The sequence below is a fragment of the Hypanus sabinus genome, chromosome 7 (assembly GCF_030144855.1).
Source record: "Hypanus sabinus isolate sHypSab1 chromosome 7, sHypSab1.hap1, whole genome shotgun sequence".
Lineage (NCBI taxonomy): Eukaryota > Metazoa > Chordata > Chondrichthyes > Myliobatiformes > Dasyatidae > Hypanus > Hypanus sabinus.
This window is the reverse complement of record NC_082712.1, coordinates 102,201,757-102,224,634: the sequence shown is the minus strand read 5'-3', so window position 1 is coordinate 102,224,634 and position 22,878 is coordinate 102,201,757. Positions and strand designations below refer to the sequence as shown.

Genomic DNA, 22,878 nt, shown 5'->3' with positions numbered 1-22,878 from the left:
GGTCATAGAAAGTCTAGTGCCTACCTAATTGTTAGTCTGTCTCGTTCTATCGACCCATAATGGGACCACAGCTCTTCATACCTCTTCCATCCAGGTACTTACCCAAACTTTTCTTAAATGCTCAGAGCAGTTGATGGCTCTGGGCCTGTACTCGCTGTAGTTTAGAAGAACAAAGGGGGATTTCCATTGAATCCTACTGATTATTGAGAAGTCTATTTGTAGCAGACATGGAGAGGATGCTTCCTATAGTGGTAGAGTCTAGAACCAGAAGGCACAGCCTCAGAATACAAGAACATCCATTTAGAATTAAGATGAGGAGGAATTTCTTTGCCCAGTGGTGACTCTGTGGAATTCATTGTTACAGATAGCCAATTGATTGGGTATATTTAAAGTGGAGGCTGATAGGTTCTTGACTAGTAATTGAGTCAAAGATTACAGGGAGAAGGCAAAAAATGGTGTTGAGAGGGATAAATCAGCCATGATTGAATGGTGGTGCAGACTTGATGGGTTGAATGACCTAATTCTATTCCTAAACCGTATGGTCTATATGCTGCAATCTGCATCCAGCACTTCTGCTGCCATACTCTCACCACCCTTTGAATGAAGATGTTCCCCCTCAGGTTCCCCTTAAATATCTGCATTGTGTTGGCCATGCTTTAATTAGGACTTTGTTAGCAGAGAGGATCCCAGAAATCCCTGACTAGTGAAAGCTCCTGTGAGCAATAAGGTGGGTAAGGGTGATCTGCAACCCCCTGGTGATCAGCTGACATTCCTGTGGCAGTTGTCCTCACCTCCGTCACGTACTGCAGCATTGCCATGTGGGCAACCTTCTCCTGGATGGCACCAAAGTTGTAGATCTTGTTCCCAAACTGGGTGCGGTTTGCAGCATGGTCAACCTAAAAGGCAGAAATAGTCTGAGATTACCGCATACATCCACAGATCGGATTGAGTGTTATTCTGTAAACTATTGGAGTGTTTCCGCTCCAAAGGGAAGGATAAAGTGGATGTCAGAGGGAGGTTGTCTTACAGAGAGCAGTGATTCCCATTGGGGGTGGTTACATGTCCTAAGGTGTCATCAGAGGGCATTCAAGATTCTTGGGGGCACCCTAACTTGAGGCATGAGATCTGACTGACTGTTAGTAGAGCAGGTACTTGCAAAAACAAAAGGCTAAGGCACTGGAACACAGGAAGAACCATAGCTCCGCAGACGGTGAGCACTTGACATCATGACACGTCTAAAACTCAGCAATCTCATCCGACTTTACCAATCTATTGAGATACATAAATTAACAACCAGCCCAACAGTTCCCATTGACTCATGGCACAGAATGAGTTCACGTAACTTAACATTTGGCAAGTCAAGTACACCCTCTCAACCTTCTCTCCACAGATCTAGAGAAAACAAGTTGTATAACAATACAATGCTGGCTGGAACCAAACAGGAAAATAGAGCCAATCAGTGAACCTGCCAACCCCACGGATACTTCTTGAGGTGGTCAAAGCAACCTCAGTTTCATCTGTGTGGTCAAGAACCACCTTTGGGGATAATGAGACCTTAAATGATTGGTCAATTGTGCTGACTGGAATAGTATAAAGGTAACACCAGCTCTATCCCAACCGACATTCAGATTCCAGTCTGAATCCCTGTCACGTAATTTTTGCTGTTGTGATCGTCTTCCCCTTTGCCTTGCTGTTCCTTTGCGTGCCACTACCATCGTTCCATCCGTGTCAACCCTGTGCTGTCATCATCATCTGATAGGTATTCCCAGTTTGTGTTAGTCTTTTATTTTAATTAAACCCCATTAATGATGGATAAATACGTATAGTGAAATCTCCACAAGCACAAAGGCACTGAAACCTTGAATTCTAATCCTGCTAAGAAACAAATTACAAAAGTGCGTCAATACAATGTTACATTCCTGCAGTATGGTTTTGTTCTGTTCCAATCAGATCAGTGACATATCAGTATGTCTTGTTTGTAATACTGTACTGTCTAATGAAGCCACAAAACCATCAAGCTTGCAGGAACACTTCCATAAAAGACACCCTGAAAAGGCTACTTATGGTATTACCCAGCTCCAGAAGATGAAAGAAGCATTTGAAAAGCATTACACACTTGAGTCATTTGCCAATAAAGCTAAAAATTACCTTGATAAAGGTCTCATTGCTTCTTATAACATTTCCAAAATGATAGCAAAGTTTGGAAAATCTCATACAATTGGTGAAACACTAAAGGCTGATTTATACTTGTGTGTACGGGCTATGCTGTAGCCCTGACTTTCACTTCTGCGTCACTCTACACCATAGTGCGTTGGTGTGCGCTAAAATGCTAGTTGGCGGTGGGGTTTCTATGCCAATGTATTGAGTTTCTTCATGAGAGACATGGACGAGGAAATGCATTTCAAACATTTCTGCATGTCGGCAGGTAGATCTGACGATTTGGTTCATCTATTTTGCATCGGTGTACGCATAGCCTACAGACATGGCGGAGAAGAAGCAACCGGAAATGCGAAGCTACCAAGTGGACCAATCACAGTTGTTGCGGTCTGCGTTGCCGCGACGTGTGAGCAACTTTTCTGGAGAGGTGCACGTCACCCTACAGCGTAGGGTAGTACGTGTTTCCTACGGCACCGATGCGACGCACAAGTATAAGTCAGCCTTAATAATGCCTGCCGTATCAGAAGTGCTCAAAACTGTTCTCACAATGGATACCAGTATCTTAAAACTAATTCCTCTGAGTTTGTAACTCTGTAGCTTGTCGTATTGATTAAACGAGTGAAGACATTGAGTATCAACTCCAAAAAACAGAATTTGGGTTATAACTGGTTGAGTCAACTGTGAAAGACGATGAGGCATTGCTAATGGCATACGTACAGATTATCAAAATGAAAATGTTCATGAAGATTCAGTTTTGTAAAAACTTTAAAACAAATATCAAAAGAGAATCCATCTACAAGCTCAGATGTATATTAAGGATAAAAGTATTCCGATTAGGAACATGATTTCTTGTGCAACAGATGGAGCATCACATATGAGAGGTCACCATGCTAATTTGTCTGCAAGTGTGGGGTACAGGCTGCAGGACGCAGTGTTCCCCTGCACCTGCCACTTCAGTCCTTCGATGGAAGGAATAAAGGCATAGACTATTTTCTAAACAGACAGCAAACTCAAAAATCTGAGCTGCAAAGGGACTTGTGAGTCCTCGCTAAAGTTTAATTTGCAGGTTGAATCTGTGGTAAGGAAAGCAAATATAATGTTAGCATTCATTTCAAGAGGACTAAAATATCGAAAAACAAGAATATAACGCTAAGGCTTTATAAGGCTTTGGTCAGACTGTATTTGGAGTATTACAAGTAGTTTTAGACCTCTCATCTTAGAAAGGATATGCTGACATGTGGAGGAATTTAAGGTGGAGGGTTATATGGGAGGCAGGGTTTAAGGGTCGGCACAACATTGTGGGCCGAATGGTCTGTACTGTGCTGTATTGTTCTTTGACATCGCAGAGGGACCAAAGGAGTTTGAGAGAATGAAAGGGTTAACATATGAGGAATGTTTGATGGCTCTAGGCCTGTACTCATTGGAGTTTAGAAGAATGATGGGGGAATCTCATTGAAATTTATCGAATATATAAAGGCCCAGACAGAGTAGATGTGAAGAGGTTCTTTCCAATAGAGGGGGAGTTTAGGACTATAGGGCACAGCCTTAGAATATAAGGATGTCCCTTTAGAATGAGATGAGGAGGAATTTCTTTAACCAGAGGGTGATGAATTTATTGCCACAATTAACTGTGGAGACCAAGTCACTGGGTATATTTAAAGCAGAGTTTGATAGCTACGTAATTAGTGGGAATGGATATGTGGCTTGAGCGGTGGTGCAGGAGGGAGGGTTTCAGATTCTTGGGGGATTGGAACTACTTCTGGGGGAGGTGGGAGCAGTTCCATCCAGGCAGTCTGCATCTGGGCAGGGCTGGGATCAATGTCCTAGGGAGATTGTTTGCTAGTGCTGTTGGGGAGGTTTTAAACTAATATGGCAGGGGGATGGGAACACACACAGAAAAGAAGGGGAAAGTTATGTAGAGACCAAAGCTAGAGATAGTGAAGAAAAAAGAGTAGAGTGCATAAAAGTAAAAAACAAAAATCTCATAGGTCACTAGATTCTAAAAGGACAATGAGCATAAGGGCACTTTATCTAAATGCCCGTAGTATTAGAAACAAGGTTAGTGAACTTGTGGCACAGATCAGTACCAAGGCATATGATTTAGTGGCCATTACAGAAACCTAGTTGCAAGGTGGAGATGACTGGGAATTAAATTTCCAAGGTATCAGGTAATATGGAAAGACAGGCAGGAAGGCAAAGGAGGTGGGGTGGCGCCCTTGATTAGGGATAAGATCAGGGCAATTGTGAGAGACGATATAAGATCTATGGAGCAGAATGTTGAGTCCATCTGGGTAGAGATTAAGAATACAGTAGTAATGGTGAAAAAAAAATCACTGGTGGGTGTTGTCTATAGGCCACCTAATAAAAATATTTCAGTGGCAGAGGCAATTAACCAAGAAATAACTGAGGCTTGTAAGAATGGAACAGCAGTTGTCGTGTGGAATTTTAACTTCCACATAGATTGGGTGAATCAGGTTGGTCAAGGAAGTCTTGAAGAGGACTTCATAGAATTCATCTGTGATGTCTTTCTTGAGCAGCATGTTAGTGAACCTAAAAGGGAAAATACTATCTTAGATCTAGTCCTGTGCAATGAGACAGGTAAGATTAATGATCTCGTAGTCAGGGATCCTCTTGGAAAGAGTGATCATAGTATGATTGAATTTCGCATACAGGCGGAGGATGAAATAGTTAGATCTAAAACCAGTGTATTATGCTTGAACAAGGGAGACTACAATAGGATGAGGGAAGAGTTGGCTAATGTGGATTGGGAGCACAGGCTATTTGGTAGGACAGTTGAGGAACAGTGGAATACTTTCAAAGAGATTTTTCACAGTGCTCAAAAGTAAGGACAGTAAGTGTGGGGAGAGCCAGCCTTGGATAACTAAGGAAATAAAAGATAGTATCAAATAAAAAGCTTATGTGTACAAAGTTGTGAAGAGTAGTGGGATTAGAAAACTTTAAAAAGCAACAAAGAACAATTAAACAAGAAATAAGGAAAGGGAAGATAGAGTATGAAGGTAAATTAGCACAAAATATAAAAACAGATAGCAAAAGCTTTTATAAATATATAAAGTGGAAGAGGGTGGCTAAAGTCAACACAGGTTCCTTGGAAGATGAGAAGGGCAAGTTGACATTGGGTGATAAGGAAATGCCTGAGGATGTTATGGACAAAATGGGAGGTGAGGACCTTAATAAAATCTCTGTTACTAAAGAGCTAGTGATGAGCAAACTAGAGGGCCTGAAGGTGGATAAGCCACCTGGTCCTGATGGGATGCATCCCGGGGTGCTGAGGCAATTGGTGGCGGTTATAGTAGACATGTTGGTAATCATTTATCAAAACTCTCCAGATTCTGGGCAGGTCCCAGAGGATTGGAAGACAGCAAATGTCATGCCACTTTTTAAAAAAAGGATGTAGGCAAAAGACAGGGAACTATAGGCCAGTTAGCTTAACATCTGTAGTTGGGAAAACGCTTGAAGCGTCATTCAGGAAGAAATAGCGAAACATTTAGAAAGGAGTGGTTCCATTAAATAAACACAGCATGGATTCAGAAAGGGCAGGTCCTGTTTGACAAACTTACTGGAGTCCTTTGAGGACATTATGAGTGCAGTGGATAGAGGGTAATAGGTGGATGTTGTATAACCATAGAACGCTACAGCACAGTACAGGCCCTTTAGCCCTCCATGTTGTGCCAACCCATACAATCCTTAAAAAAAGTACTAGACCCACACTACCCCATAACCTTCTATTTTTTTTTCATCCATGTCCCTGTCCAAGAGGCTCTTAAATACCCCTAATGTTTTAGCCTCCACCACCATCCCTGGCAAGTCATTCCAGGCACTCACAAACCTCTGTGTAAAAAACTTACCCCTGATGTCTCCCCTAAACTTGGTTTTCCAGAAGGCATTCGATAAGGTGCTGCACAAGAGACTTATAAATAAATTACAGATGCATGGAGTCGGAGGAAGTGTATTGGCATGGATACTGGATTGGTTAACCAATAGAAGGCAGAGAGTTGGTATAAATGGGTGTTTCTCCGGTTGGCAGTCAGTGGTGAGTGGGGTGCTGCAGGGGTCGGTGCTGGGCCTGCAGCTGTTTACCATTTACATTGATGATTTGGAAGAGGGACTGAGTGTGGCATAGCAAAATTTGCTAATGACACTAAACTGAATGGAAAAGCAAATTGTATAGAGGATGTGGAGAGTCTGCAGAGGGATATAGACAGGTCAAGTGAGTGGGCCAAGATCTGGCAGATGGAACACGACATTGGTAAATGCGAGATCATCCACTTTGGAAGGAATAATAGAAGAGCAGATTATTATTTAAATGGTGAAAGATTGCAGCATGCTGTTGTGCAGAGGGACTTGAGAGTGCTTGTTCATGAATCGCAAAAAGTTGGCTTGCAGGTACAACAGGTTATTAAGAAGGCAAATGGAATGTTGGCCTTCAATGCTAGAAGAATTGAATCAAGAGCAGGGAGGTCATGCTGCAAGTATACAGGTGAGGCTGCACCTGGAGTACTGTGTGCAGTTCTGGTCTCCATACTTGAGGAAGGATATACTGGCTTTGGAGGCAGTACAGAGGGGGTTCACCAGGTTGATTTTAGACGATACTCTCTGGAAATACAAAGAATGAGCGTGGATCTTATAGAAACATACAAAAATTTTGAAAGGGATAAATAAGATAGAAGGAGGAAAGTTGTTTCCATTTGTAGGTGAGACTAGAACTAGGAGACATTGCCTCAAGATTCACAGGAGGAGATTTAGGATGGAGATGAGGAGAAACTGTTTTTCCCAGAGTGGTAAATCTGTGGAATTCTCTGCCCAGGGAAGCAGTTGAGGCTTCTTCATTAAACATATTTAAGATTCAGTTACAAACCCCATTTGCCCTGATCTTATCCCTAATCAAAATCTGTGATATGTTAATTCACGTGAACCTTTATTTAACTGACAAAAGTACAAAGAAAAGATTATCAATAGTTTCACTGACCAACTTAATTGTATTTTGTAAATATACACAAATTTAGAATTTGATGACTGCAACACACTCAACAAAAGTTGGACAGAATTAAAATAAGATTGAAAAGTGCACAGAATATTCAAGTAACACCGGTTTGGAAGACTCCACATTAAGCAGGCTAATTGGTAGCAGGTGAGGTATCATGACTGGGTATAAAAGTAGCGTCTGTCAACGGCTCAGTCTTTGCAAGCAAGGATGGGTTGTGGCTCACCCCTTTGTGCCAGAATTCGTGAGAGAATTGTTAGTCAGTTCAAAAGGAACATTTCCCAAAACAAGATTGCAGAGAATTTAGGTCTTTCAACATCTACAGTAAAAAGTTTCAGAGAATTCAGAGACATCTCAGTGTGTAAAGGGCAAGGTCAGAAACCACTGTTGAATGCGCGTGATCTTCGAGCCCTCAGGCGGCATTGCCTAAGAAACCGTCGTGCTACTGTGACAATTATAGCCACCTGGGCTCGGGAGTACTTCGGAAAACTATTGTCACTTAACACAGTCCGTCGCTCCATCCAGAAATGCAACTTGAAACTGTATTATGCAAGGATGAAGCCATACATCAACTCTATGCAGAAACGCCAGCGAGTTCTCTGGGCCTGTGGAACCGTGTGTTGTGGTCAGATGAGTCCACATTTCAGCTAGTTTTTGGAAAAAACAGGCGTCAAGTTCTCTGTGCCAAAGATGAAAATGACCATTCTGATTGTTATCAGCGAAAGGTGAAAAAGCCAGCATCTGTGATGGTATAGGTGGCCATGGCATGGGTGAGTTGCATGTATGTGAAGGTACCATTGACTCTGAGGCGTATATTAGGAATTTAGAGAGACATATGTTGCCATCAAGATGACATCTCTTCCCGGGATGTCCATGCTTATTTCAGCAGGATAATGCCAGACCACATTCTGCACAGGCTATAACAGCGTGGCTTTGTAGACACAGAGTGTGTGTGCTTGACTGGCCTGCTGCCAGTCCAGATTGAAAATGTATGGCGCATCAAGAAGAGGAGAATCAGTCAACGGAGACCACGGACTGTTGAGCAGCTGAAGTCTTAAATCAAGCAAGAATGGACAAAATTTCCAATTGCAAATCTACTACAATTAGTATCCTCAGTTGCAAAACGATTAAAAAGTGTTATTAAAAGGAAAGGTGATGTAACACAATGGTAAACATGCCTCTGTCCCAACTTTTGTTGAGTGTGTTGCAGCCATCAAATTCTAAATTTGTGTATATTTACAAAATACAATTAAGTTAGTCAGTAAAACTATTGATACTTTTCTCTTTGTACTTTTGTCAGTTAAATAAAGGTTCACGTGAAATAACATATCACAGATTTTTGTTTTTATTGCATTTTGGAAAATATTCCAACTTTTCTGGAAATGGGATTTGTAGACAGATTTCTACATAGTAGGGGAATTAAGGGTTACGAGGAAAAGGCAGATGAATGGAGCTGAGTTTATAGACAGATCAGCCAGGATCTTATTGAATGGTGGGGCAGGCTCGATGGGCCGGATGGCCTACTCCTGCTCCCACTTTTTATTTTCTTATGTTATGGGGAGCAGACAGGAGAATGAGTTTAAGAAGAATAATAAATCAGCCATGGTGGAACAGACTTACGGGGCCAAATGGCCTAATTCTGTTCCTACATCTTATGGTTTAGTGGCATTTATGGAAAAAGAAATTCCAAGTCTGTTTGCAATTCATTATGTAATTCATCATCAACATCTCACAGCCAAATACCTCAGCCAGCAACTTTCATCAACCATGACTCTTGTAATATCTGCTATCAACAGAATGAAAGCTCATCCATTATCCAGGATATCTCACCAGTTATGACAAGATAACAATGAAGAGTTTGAACACTTGTTTCTTCACACTGAAGTGCATTGGCTGTCAAAAAGCTGCTGCTTAAAACATTTCTTTGATCTTTTTGACACTGTGGTTGAATTTTTTTCCAAAGTTGACAAGAGCTTGGGAAACAAGACTGAATTTCTACATGGAGATGTGGCATACCTAGCCGATCTGTATGACAAACTGAATATTCTAAATATGAAACTGCAGGGTGAGAATTTCAATTTAATCCAGGCAAAAAGTGCAGTCTACTTTTATCAGGAAATTGAAAATAGATAAGCAAAACATTGGGGGAAGAATGTACTCACAGTTTCCCTGCATGGAAAGTATGGCACTCTCTTTCACAGACAGTGACTTATACCTGCTGTCACTGAAGGTGGCTTTTCAGAATCGATTCAAAGAATTAAACAATCTGAAAATTCTGGACTGAATAATTAACCCATTTCTTTGCAAGGTGAAAGAACAGGAACAGAGCTGGCAAGAAGAAATGATCAAAATTCAGAATGATGAAGACGAAAAAATGCTTTTCAAAAATGTCGGCTTTTGTGATATGTGGCTACACTGTCATACAAAATTTCCTGGCTTCTGAAGAACAACCAAATTGCTCTTAATTGCATTCCCATCCTCCTACCTTGTTGAAAGAGGCTTTAATGCAGTGAAGCACATACTCACAAAATCACAAAACTGCTTGAACGTTGTTACACGTGGGGACTTAAGGCTTTTGCTGTCACAACTTGAACCAGGTATTTCAACTCTTGCTAAAAACCATCAAGCGCAAGGATCACATTGATATTGAAGCTGCGTACAGCACACAGATACTGTGTAAGTTAGATTTAAAGACAAATAAAAATTTAAAGCAGAATAATTTTTCTCATGTTTGCATGTGGTGGGTGCTATGGGAGTGCTGGACAGTATATAGTGCGTAAGATGACCTTGGCAAGTATGAGAGTGCTTTGGGAAACACTGACAGAGGGAGTCGTGGGTACGTGGAAGGTACTGTCAGGGATGGTGATGGGTTTAAATGCATTAGGGACACTTAAGAGACTCTTAGAAAGGTTCATGGATGATAGAAATTGGAGGCTGGAAGGGTTAGATTGTTCATCGAGAGGGTAAAAGTTGAGCATGACATTTTGGGCTGAGGGGCTGTACTATAACGTTCTATGTTCCAAGATTAATCTAATCTTTTCCTCACACATCACTCTCCACCTCCAAACTTCTGGTAATTAACCCTCCCCCCACTTCACCATCTCTCATTTTTGTTTCCCTCTCTTGCCTTCTCTTTTTACCTGCCCATCACTTCCCTCTGGTGTTTCTCCCCCTTCCCTGGTCTTCTGATCTGTCCTATCAAATTTCCCTTCTCTAGCCCTCTATCTCTTCCACCAATTTCCGAGTTTGTTTACCCTCTCCCCCTCCCCAGTTTTACCTATCTACTACTTCTACCCCTCCTCCCACCTTACTCTGACTTCTCCCCTCCCTTTCCAGTGCTGATGAAGGGTCTTGGCCTGAAATGTCAACTGTTTATTCCCAACCATAGATGCTGCCTGACCTGCTGAGTTCCTCCAGCATTTTGTGTGTATCACTCTTCATTTTTCTTTCATTCATGTTGCTATCTAAGAGTCTGTTTAGTCCCTACTCACCATCTGGCAGCACACTCTACATACTCACCACTATGACTCACTTCTGACATACCACTATACTTTTCTCCAATCACCTTAAAATTATGCCCCCTCGTATTAGCCATTTTCACCCTAAGAAAAAGGCACTGGCTGTCTATTCTATGAATGCCTCTTATCAGGTTATACAGAAGAGAATATTTTTACCCATAGACCATTAGCACTTTGTCTGTAAACTGAAGATATGTAATATTCTACATCCCCGCACCCTAATATATACCAAGTTCTGTACACCTATCACACCCTTGCCATTAAGCTCACATTGATTAGAATTATCTTTATTTCTGAGCTCCTTCTTTCCTACAAAAATATTCCTGTCATAAGATTACTGTGTTCCTTCAAATGTGGATTCTCTGCCACCTCTACTGGTTTGCATTGCTTTAGTGATGATGATCTCACCTCATTTGTTTTGGCCCTAATGTAAAGACCTCCTTCTCTACACCTCACCATCCCTCTTTCCTTTTAGATGCTTCTAATGTGATTTCCTGCAACATTTTGTTTGACATTGCTCCTGTGAAGCCTCTCACATACTTCTGCCACATGAAAAATTCTATATAAAATTTAAGATCATCAATCTGCAACATTAATTCAACTTTCTGTAATGCAGAGGTTAGTGCAACACTTTATAGCACCAGCTGCAAGATCGGGGTTCAATTTCCACCTCCAAGGAGTTTGTTCATTCTCCCCATAACAGTGTTGATTTCCTCCGGGTTCTCTCGTTTCCTCACACATTCCAAAGACGTATGGGTAATGTTTAGTAAGCTGTGGGCATGCTGGCTTGCTGCCAGAAGCATTGCAACACTTGTGGGCTGCTGATCTTCCCCGATTTGATTTGATGCAAATGACGTATTTCACTGTATACTTTGGTGTACATGTGACAAATAAAGCTAACATAATCTATCTCAAAAACAAATGTTCCCTGACCTGCTGAGCATTTAATTGTCCTGCACCGGCAGCATTTTGCCTCTGTGTAAGACCCAGATCAGGAAGGTTATATTAGTGGACCTATGATCATAACACCAAGATGAAATGCAATTGTAAATTCTTATAGAGCAGTTAGTTAAATGAGGTTTGAAACATCTGTGAACAAACAGCTAACAAGGGGAGCTCTGAAAATGAAACTACTGAACCGTCAACTTGGTTCATTAATATGGTTCAGAGGCCAATTCCCAACATCACTCAGGCTCAGGATAATGTTTTAGGAGAAGCTTCTTCAAAAGTTCATTTATTATTAAAGTATGTATCCACATACAATTCTGAGATTCATCTTCTCCAGATAGCCATGAAAGACAGATAGAAAATGGCAGTCACCCAGAGAAAAACATCAAACCCCCAGATCAACCCCCAAACTCTTTCCCTGGCACAAAACCCAAGAACATCGACCCTCAAACCCCTCCACTCAGACAAAACGCAACATTGACCCGCAAACTTCTCTCGCACAAAACACATCAACCCCAAACGGCTGCCCTCATATAAAACACATCAACCCTAAAACCCACCTCGTACAAAACACATCAATCCCCAAACCCCTCCCCTCGTACAAAGCACATCGAACCCCAAACCCCTCCCCTCGTACAAAACACATAGACCCCCAAACCCCTCCCCTCATACAAAACACATCGACCCCAAACCCCTCCCCTTGTACAAAACACATCAATCCCCAAACCCCACCTCGTACAAAACACATCGACCCCAAACCCCTCCCCTCGTACAAAACACATCGACCCCAAACCCCACCTCGTACAAAACACATCGACCCCCAAACCCCTCACCTTGCACAAAACACATCGACCCCCAAACCCCTCCCCTCGTACAAAACAAATCGACCCCCAAAACCCTCCCCTTGCACAAAACACATCGACCCCAAACCCCTCCCCTCGTACAAAACACATCGACCCCCAAACCCCTCACCTTGCACAAAACACATCGACCCTCAAACCCCTCCCCTCGTACAAAACAAATCGACCCCCAAAACCCTCCCCTTGCACAAAACACATCGACCCCAAACCCCACCTCGTACAAAACACATCGACCCCCAAAACCCTCCCCTTGCACAAAACACATCGACCCTCAAACCCCTCCCCTTGTACAAAACACATCGACCCCCAAACCCCACCTCGTACAAAACACATCGACCCCCAAACTCCTCCCCTTGCACAAAACACATCGACCCCCAAACCCCTCCCCTCGTACAAAACACATCGACCCCCAAACCCCTCCCCTCGTACAAAACACATCGACCCCAAACCCCTACCCTTGCGCAAAACACATCGACTCCCAAACCCCACCCTTCGTACAAAACACATCGACCCCCAAACCCCTCCCCTTGTACAAAACACATCGACCCCCAAACCCCTCCCCTCATATAAAACACATCGACCCCAAACCCCTCCACTCAGACAAAACGCAACATTGACCCGCAAACTTCTCTCGCACAAAACACATTGACCCCAAATGGCTGCCCTCGTATAAAATACATCAAACCCAAAACCCACCTCGTACAAAACACATCGACCCCCAAACCCCTCACCTCATACAAAACACATCGACCCCAAACCCCTCCTCGTACAAAACACATCGACCCCCAAAACCCTCACCTTGCACAAAACACATCGACCCTCAAACCCCTCCCCTTGTACAAAACACATCGACCCCCAAACTCCTCCCCTTGCACAAAACACATCGACCCCCAAACCCCTCACCTCATACAAAACACATCGACCCCAAACCCCTCCTCGTACAAAACACATCGACCCCCAAAACCCTCCCCTTGCACAAAACACATCGACCCTCAAACCCCTCCCCTTGTACAAAACACATCGACCCCCAAACCCCACCTCGTACAAAACACATCGACCCCCAAACTCCTCCCCTTGCACAAAACACATCGACCCCCAAACCCCTCCCCTCGTACAAAACACATCGACCCCAAACCCCTCCCCTCGTACAAAACACATCGACCCCCAAACCCCTCCCCTCGTACAAAACACATCGACCCCAAACCCCTACCCTTGCGCAAAACACATCGACTCCCAAACCCCACCCTTCGTACAAAACACATCGACCCCCAAACCCCTCCCCTTGTACAAAACACATCGACCCCCAAACCCCTCCCCTCATATAAAACACATCGACCCCAAACCCCTCCACTCAGACAAAACGCAACATTGACCCGCAAACTTCTCTCGCAGAAAACACATTGACCCCAAATGGCTGCCCTCGTATAAAATACATCAACCCCAAAACCCACCTCGTACAAAACACATCGACCCCCAAACCCCTCCTCGTACAAAACACATCGACCCCAAACCCCTCCCCTCATACAAAACACATCGACCCCAAACCCCTCACCTCGTACAAAACACATCGACCCCAAACCCCTCCCCTCATACAAAACACATCGACACCCAAACCCCTCCCCTCGTACAAAACACATCGACCCCAAACCCCTCCCATCGTACAAAACACACCGACTTCCAAACCCCTCCCCTCGTACAAAACACATCGACCCCAAACCCCTCCCCTCGTACAAAACACATCGACCCCCAAAACCCTCCCCTTGCACAAAACACATCGACCCCCAAACCCCTCCCCTCATACAAAACACATCGACCCCCAAAACCCTCCCCTTGCACAAAACACATCGACCCCAAACCCCACCTCGTACAAAACACATCGACCCCCAAAACCCTCCCCTTGCACAAAACACATCGACCCTCAAACCCCTCCCCTTGTACAAAACACATCGACCCCCAAAACCCTCCCCTTGCACAAAACACATCGACCCCCAAACCCCTCCCCTCATACAAAACACATCGACCCCCAAACCCCTCACCTTGCACAAAACACATCGACCCCCAAACCCCTCCCCTCATACAAAACACATCGACCCCCAAACCCCTCCTCGTACAAAACACATCGACCCCAAATCCCTCCCCTCATACAAAACACATCGACCCCAAACGGCTGCCCTCGTATAAAACACATCAACCCCAAAACCCACCTCGTACAAAACACATCAATCCCCAAACCCCTCACCTTGCACAAAACACATCGACCCCCAAACCCCTCCCCTCGTACAAAACACATCGACGCCAAACCCCTCCCCTCATACAAAACACATCGAACCCAAACCCCTCACCTTGCACAAAACACATCGACCCCCAAACCCCTCCCCTCGTACAAAACACATCGACCCCAAACCCCTCCCCTCGTACAAAACACATCGACTCCCAAACCCCACCTCGTACAAAACACATCGACCCCAAACCCCTCCCCTCATACAGAACACATCGACCCCCAAACCCCTCCCCTCATACAAAACACATAGACCCCCAAACCCCTCCTCGTACAAAACACATCGACCCCAAACCCCTCCCCTCATACAAAACACATAGACCCCCAAACCTCACCTTGCACAAAACACATCGACCCCCAAACCCCTCCCCTCGTACAAAACACATCGACCCCAAACCCCTCCCCTCATACAAAACACATAGACCCCCAAACCCCTCCTCGTACAAAACACATCGACCCCAAACCCCTCCCCTCATACAAAACACATAGACCCCCAAACCCCTCCTCGTACAAAACACATCGACCCCAAACCCCTCACCTTGCACAAAACACAACGACCCCCAAACCCCTCCCCTTGTACAAAACACATTGACCCCCAAACCCCTCCCCTCATATAAAACACATCGACCCCAAACCCCTCCACTCAGACAAAACGCAACATTGACCCACAAACTTCTCTCGCACAAAACACATTGACCCCAAACGGCTGCCCTCATATAAAACACATCAACCCTAAAACCCACCTCGTACAAAACACATCAATCCCCAAACCCCTCACCTTGCACAAAACACATCAACCCCAAAACCCACCTCGTACAAAACACATCAATCCCCAAACCCCTCACCTTGCACAAAACACATCGACCCCCAAACCCCTCCCCTCATACAAAACACATCGACCCCAAACCCCTCCCCTCGTACAAAACACATCGACCCCAAACCCCTCCCCTCATACAAAACACATCGACCCCCAAACCCCACCTCGTACAAAACACATCGACCCCCAAAACCCTCCCCTTGCACAAAACACATCGACCCTCAAACCCCTCCCCTTGTACAAAACACATCGACCCCAAACCCCTCCCCTCATACAAAACACATCGACCCCAAACCCCTCCCCTCGTACAAAACACATCGACCCCAAACCCCTCCCCTCATACAAAACACATCGACCCCCAAACCCCACCTCGTACAAAACACATCGACCCCCAAAACCCTCCCCTTGCACAAAACACATCGACCCCCAAACCCCTCCCCTCATACAAAACACATCGACCCCCAAACCCCTCCCCTCGTACAAAACACATCGACCCCCAAAACCCTCACCTTGCACAAAACACATCGACCCCCAAACCCCTCCCCTCATACAAAACACATCGACCCCCAAACCCCTCCCGTTGCACAAAACACATCGACCCCCAAACCCCTCCCCTCATACAAAACACATCGACCCCCAAACCCCTCATCTTGCACAAAACACATCGACCCCCAAACCCCTCCTCGTACAAAACACATCGACCCCAAACCCCTCCCCTCATACAAAACACATCGACCCCAAACGGCTGCCCTCGTATAAAACACATCAACCCCAAAACCTACCTCGTACAAAACACATCAATCCCCAAACCCCTCACCTTGCACAAAACACATCGACCCCCAAACCCCTCCCCTCGTACAAAACACATCGACCTCAAACCCCTCCCCTCATACAAAACACATAGACCCCCAAACCCCTCCCCTCATACAAAACACATAGACCCCCAAACCCCTCCTCGTACAAAACACATCGACCCCAAACCCCTCCCCTCATACAAAACACATAGACCCCCAAACCCCTCCCCTCGTACAAAACACATCGACCCCAAACCCCTCCCCTCGTACAAAACACATCGACCCCCAAACCCCTCCCCTCGTACAAAACACATCGACCCCAAACCCCTCCCCTTGCACAAAACACAACGACCCCCAAACCCCTCCCCTCGTACAAAACACATCGACCCCTAAACCCCTCCCCTCGTACAAAACAGATAGACCCCCAAACCCCTCCCCTCGTACAAAACACATCGACCCCAAACCCCTCCCCTCGTACAAAACAGATAGACCCCCAAACCCCTCCCCTCGTACAAAACACATCGACCCCCAAACCCCTCCCCTCGTACAAAACAGATAGACCCCCAAACCCCTCCCCTCGTACAAAACACATCGACCCCCAAACCCCTCCCCTCGTACAAAACACATCTACCCCAAACCCCTCCCATCGTACAAAACACACCGACTTCCAAATCCGTCCCCTTGTACAAAACTCAGCAAGAACATCGACCTCCAACCCCTCTCCTCACACAACAAAATGGATAGGTGAAAAACACAGAATATAGAACCCACAAGTTTGAGAAAGGGCACAGTCCATAAACTCAGAACCATGATAGCATCCTCTGATATAACCAACACTCATCAAAAGAGTGGGATCAAGGCAGAGGTGTACCTGCCTGCCACATAGCGATAAGCCGCGCACAGAAATGGTAGGCAGTCGGTGCTGAACTCTCACTTGCCTTTCACATTTGTCTCAATTTTCCTCGACAATTAATCAGTGAAACGGAGTTGAATATCAGCTCGCCCATCTTCTCGTAGTTTCTACACATCAAGGCCATCTGAGTAGGCACTCGCTTCCCAGAATCTTCTGGGAGACAGCAAAACAGTGCATCACTCAATCAATCTCCAGACTGTAAATCTCAGGCTCTAACAGTTCCAGAAATACATTTAAAATGAAAAAGATGCAAAAAAAGTAAAATAGACATTTTTGTGGGCACCTTATGCTGGTGTAGTGGTCACCAACCTTTTTAAGCTCAAGATCCCCTACCTCGGCCTCAATGAAAGGTGAGATCAACTCCAGATCAATTAGTTACATTATTAGATGTAACTAATATTAGATGCACATTATTAGATCGAAAAAACCGGAAGTAGAAATAATGTATAAACTCCGGGAGTACCCACCTTTTTTTGCACCGCGGACCTGTTTAATATTGACAGTATTCTTGCGGACCGGCCGACGGGGGTGGGGGGGGAGGGTGTTAAACACAACCGGAATGTACTGATACTCCAAGCAGGTTCCTTTTGTCCAGTTTATTCCACAATTTAGTTTTCCTGGCTCTTGGCACTTAGCTTCTGTCCCGCTTGCTCATGTTTTTTCCGCTGAAAAATCTCAACGCATTTGCCTTTAAGTGCAGGGTGCTTGGACTCAAGGTGCCGAAGCAGTTTTGAGGGTTTCATCGCCTCGGATAGCCTCCCGGCCCGAACTCCAGCCTCCCGCCTGCCCACCGCCAGATGCCTTGGCCAAGTGCGGCTGATCGCGAGTGGGGTGAGAGGACAAGGTCAGGGCCGAAGGTCCCCATACCGGGACTGCGGCAGTCGCAGTCTGGAGAGAGGGACTGACCAAGCGAGGAGCGCGACAGGGCGCACGCCCGCCCCCCCTTATCAGCTGACAAAAGTTTGTTTCAGTAGGTTGCAGCGCGGTAGCTGCTCTGTTACTTACGAAACGCTGAGCCCGAATTAGGCTGTCTGCGAATATTTTAGCACCAGGTTCCCCACGAACATTCGGTGTGGTAAACAGGTTTAGAGGCGGCGCCCATCTGTCCGCGCTCTGGGCCGGTAGCAACGGCACTTCCTGCCGGCCACCCAAGGCCAACCAGTGACCCTTGGCGCGAGGGTATCAGTGTGTTTAGGCGACTGATAATCTTGCGTGTATTCAAGGTCAACAGTGAGCGTGACAGGGAATGAGGAAATGTGCAGGTGACTCATATTGTTTCCTCGCAGCCCAGTGGTTGGGGACCACTGAAGTACACTGTGTAGTATGGGGGAGCTATACACATGCACACTGGGCAGAAAGAATGGAACTAAAACCCCGCAACCTGGAAACAATCTCTCAACAGTATTTGCGTATTTATTTTTCATTTTTTTCAGGATCTACTGGGAAAGTCTCAAAGATCGACCAGTCGATCATGATCGACGGGTTGGCAACCACTACCGGTGCCATCTTGACTGGAAGTGTCCATCTTCAACGCTTGCCATCACATATCTGAATGATCCACGAACATTATCTCACTATTTTGCTCTCATTGTGCAGTACTTGTTTATTTGCTATATATTTCTGATAGAAGTAATTTTTAATATAATCCTAAAATAAGAGATTCCTTATTTCAGTAATTTTTTACGTATTCCACTGTATTGCTACCATAAAAGAACAAATCTCATGACATTTACCAGTGATTATAAAGGTGATTCTAATTCTAATTCCTACAACTTGGATTTGCACAGCAGCAAATCCTCCTCTGCATGCCCAAACTCTATCTGTCATGCAAACAAATGTACTTAACACTCAAATGCCCTCTGATGTCTCTCATCTACAAAGCAAACGACAATAAAAGAGGAAGAAATGTTGATCTAGCTAGTAATGCTCGGATCTCAAAAGTTAAGACTTTTTCTTACAAGCATAATTTCTCAATAACAATGTTGCATATTAACTAATATTCCAATGATAAAAGTACCTTTCAACAATACTGAAAGGCTTACACAGAGTGGAGTGGACCTACAAAGGATGGTTCCGGCCCCGTATCTAAGAAAGGCTTTGCTGACATTGTAGAAGGTCCCAAGGAGGTTCACAAGTAATATCCTGGGTATGTAAAAGTTAATTTATGAGGAGCATTTGATGACTCCCTGCCTGTATTTGCTAGAGTTTAGAAAAGAGAAGAAGGATGTCATAGAAACTGATTAAATATTGAAAGGCCAAGATAGAGTGGATGTGGAGAGGATGTTTCCTATAGTAGGGGAAGCCTAGGGCAAGAGGACACAGTCTCAGAATAGAAGGACATCCCTTTAGAACAGAGATGAGAAGGAATTCCTTTATCCAGATGGTGGTGGATGTGTGTTCATTGCAACAGATGGCTGTGAAGGCCAAGTCTCTAGATATATTTAAAGCAGAGGTACTTAACTAGAAAGGGCCTCAGCAGTTATGGGGAGAGGAGAATGAGGTTGAAAGGAGTAATAAATTATCCATAATCAAATGGTAGAGCAGACTTGAGAGGCCAAATGGCTTAATTCAGCTCCTATGTCTTTTAATCTTAACAGTCTTTCTGTCTTTAAAACCTCAGGTATGATACAAAAAAAATTGCAAAACTGCTCTATCTAACATAGTACTAGCAGAACAGATCACCTGGTAGAGCCACTACCTCACAGTTTCAGCAAGCCAGAGTCAATGCCACCTCTGCTACTGTCTCTCCCTATGGCTCTGTGGGTTTTCTCTGGATTCTCTGGTTGATTCCCATATCAAAATAATCTTCTGGTTGATAAGGTATAAACATAAGAAGATCTGCAGATGCTGAAAATCCAGAGCTACAAACACAAAATGCTGGAGGAACTCTGCAGTTCAGGCAACATCTATGGAGAGGAATAAACATTTGATGTTTTGGACCAAAAACCTTCATCAGGACTGGAAAGGAAGGGGATAGAAGCCAGTGGAAGGGAAGAAGTATGTTGGCCTTTATAAATCAGAGCACTGAGTATAGGAGTTGGGATGTAATGTTAAAATTGTACAAGACATTGGTAAGGCCGAATTTGGAGTATTGTGTACAGTTCTGGTCACCGAATTATAGGAAAGAAGTCAACAAAATAGAGTGAGTACAGAAAAGATTTACTAGAAAGTTACCTGGGTTTCAGCACCTAAGTTACAGGGAAAGATTGAACAAGTTAGGTCTTTATACTTCGGAGTGTAGAAGGTTGAGGGGGGACTTGATAGAGGTATTTAAAATTATGAGGGGGATAGATAGAGTTGACGTGGATAGGCTTTTTCCATTGAGAATAGGGGAGATTCAAACAAGAGGACATGAGTTGAGACTTAGGGGGCAAAAGTTTAAGGGTAACATGAGGGGGAATTTCTTTACTCAGAGAGTGGTAGCTGTTGGAATGAGCTTCCAGTAGAAGTGGTAGAGGCAGGTTCGATATTGTAATTTAAAGCAAAATTTGATAGGTATACGGACAGGAAAGGAATGGAGGGTTATGGGCTGAGTGCGGGTCAGTGGGACTAGGTGAGAGTAAGTGTTCGGCATGGACTAGAAGGGCCAAGATGGCCTGTTTCCTTGCTGTAGTTGTTATATGGTTATATAGTTATAGGAGTGAAAGGTAAGACTGGGTGAGGGGAAAGGTGGATGGATGGGGGAAGGGGGGGGGGAATGAAGTGAGAAGCTGGGAAGTGACAGGTGGAAGAGGTAAAGGGCTGAAGAAAAAGGAAACTAATAGAAGAGCACCATGGACCATAGGGGAAAGGGAAGGAGGGACACTAGAGGAAGGTGATGGGCACATGAAAAGGGATGAGAAGGGATCCAGAATGGGGAATGGAAAAAGAAAGGAAGGAGAGGGGATAGATTACAAGATGTCAGAAAAATGATATCATGTCATCAGGTAGATAAGCTAATTGTCTTGTATATTGTCCGTAGGTTGAATTGAAAAAGAAAATTTTGATTTGTCACATGTACATTGAAACATACAGGGAAATGCATCGTTCTCAGCAAATCAGTGACTATCGTAATCTGGACAGCCCACAAGTGTCACCACGCTTCTGGCACTAACATAGCATGCCCACAATTTATTAATCCTAATCTGCAAGTGTTTGGAATGTGGAAGGAAACTAGTCCACCTAAAAGAAACCTGCATGTTCACAGGGAGAATCTACAAACTCCTTACAGAGAGTGGTGCAAATCGAACTTCTGGTGATTGTTCATGCTATAAACTGATTATGCAGAGGCTGTGCCGCTGCTGTGGTACCCTGATGGGAGCGTGGGAGAATAAATGGGATTAGTGCAGGATATTGTAAATGGTTATTTGACGCTGGCACTAACTCATTGGCTTTCGGACCTGTTTCCATGCCTCAATCACTACTTCAGCTGATTACCTAAAGAGATGCAGCAGAGTTGCTTGATTTGTCATTGATTAGCACAGGGGCTGAACAGGAAACTTAATTCTACACAAAGGCAGTGGATAGTGTTCAGCTAAAGGACTAATTTCTAGTCTTGAGGCATCTAGTCCTTTCAAATGGTGGTCATAGCATAATCAACATTTACCTATGATGGCAACAGCTCTTCTGCAAACTCCTTCAGAACTAGATCCCCAGTCTCAGCCCAGATATATTGCAAGTTCAGTTAGAGAAACATTAGTCTTTCAGAGGCACCCACAATCTGTAACGGTAGACAATGGAAAAATTTGTTTGAACTATTTCACTACATTACTGGCACCTTTCTGGCTACTGGCATCCTTGCAGTCTGGAAATATGCCTTCAGCTCAGAGTCCTTATTAACCCAATAACTGCAATACTATACTGATCTCAATGTGGGGTTTTGACCCAAAACACTGATAATTCCTTCTGCACCCACCCCTTCCAAATAGATACTGTCAAGCCACTGAGTCTCTCCAACAGATTGCTGTGGCTGCAGATTCCAGCAACTGCTTTGGTAGAGCAGACATTAGGGACATAGATGATACAAAAATTGAGGAGTATTTGAGTGGGAAGGGTTAGATTGACCTTACAGAAAGTTAAAGGGCAGGGACAACATTATGCTGTGCTATGTTTTTGTGTATTCTTCACTGATGCTAGATTATTCTCCCCCAATTCCCATCAACTCCCCCCACCCAGATTCTACCCCTCACCTACACATTAGGGACAACTTTCAGCCGCCAATTAACATACCTCAGGTAGAGAGGAGTTAAAAGCGAGAGGAACAAAAAGGGTAAAGCAAAAGACTTAGCAAAGCAAATTTCTAACATTTATTCTACTTTTCTGATGGAATTCAGGTTCTTAAATAGGGACCTCAGAATCAGAACCTGAATCAGGTTTATCATCACTAGCATATGTCATGAGATTTGTTGTTTAATGGTGGCAGTACAGTGCATCATATTAAAAAAAACTATAAATTACAGCAAGAATACGTATATTAAAAATTGAATAGTGCAAAAAGAGAGCAAAATAGTGAGATAGCGTTTGTAGGTTCATTGTTTAGAAATCTGATGGTGGTGGTGATGGTCTGATGGTGGATGCACCCTATGCTCCATCCGCCAGAAAAAGAGGGATCT

General features: G+C 44.3%; 1 protein-coding gene across 3 annotated transcripts in view; it reads right to left on the bottom strand.

The window, feature by feature from the left end:
- acadvl (acyl-CoA dehydrogenase very long chain) overlaps positions 1-22,878 on the bottom strand; it is a 165,167-nt gene that overhangs the window by 67,513 nt on the left and 74,776 nt on the right. For all 3 annotated transcript variants that reach the window (XM_059975317.1, XM_059975318.1, XM_059975319.1), the window contains one exon: positions 792-896. In XM_059975317.1, the coding sequence (XP_059831300.1) occupies positions 792-896 (105 nt within the window). The remainder of the gene's footprint in view (positions 1-791; positions 897-22,878) is intronic.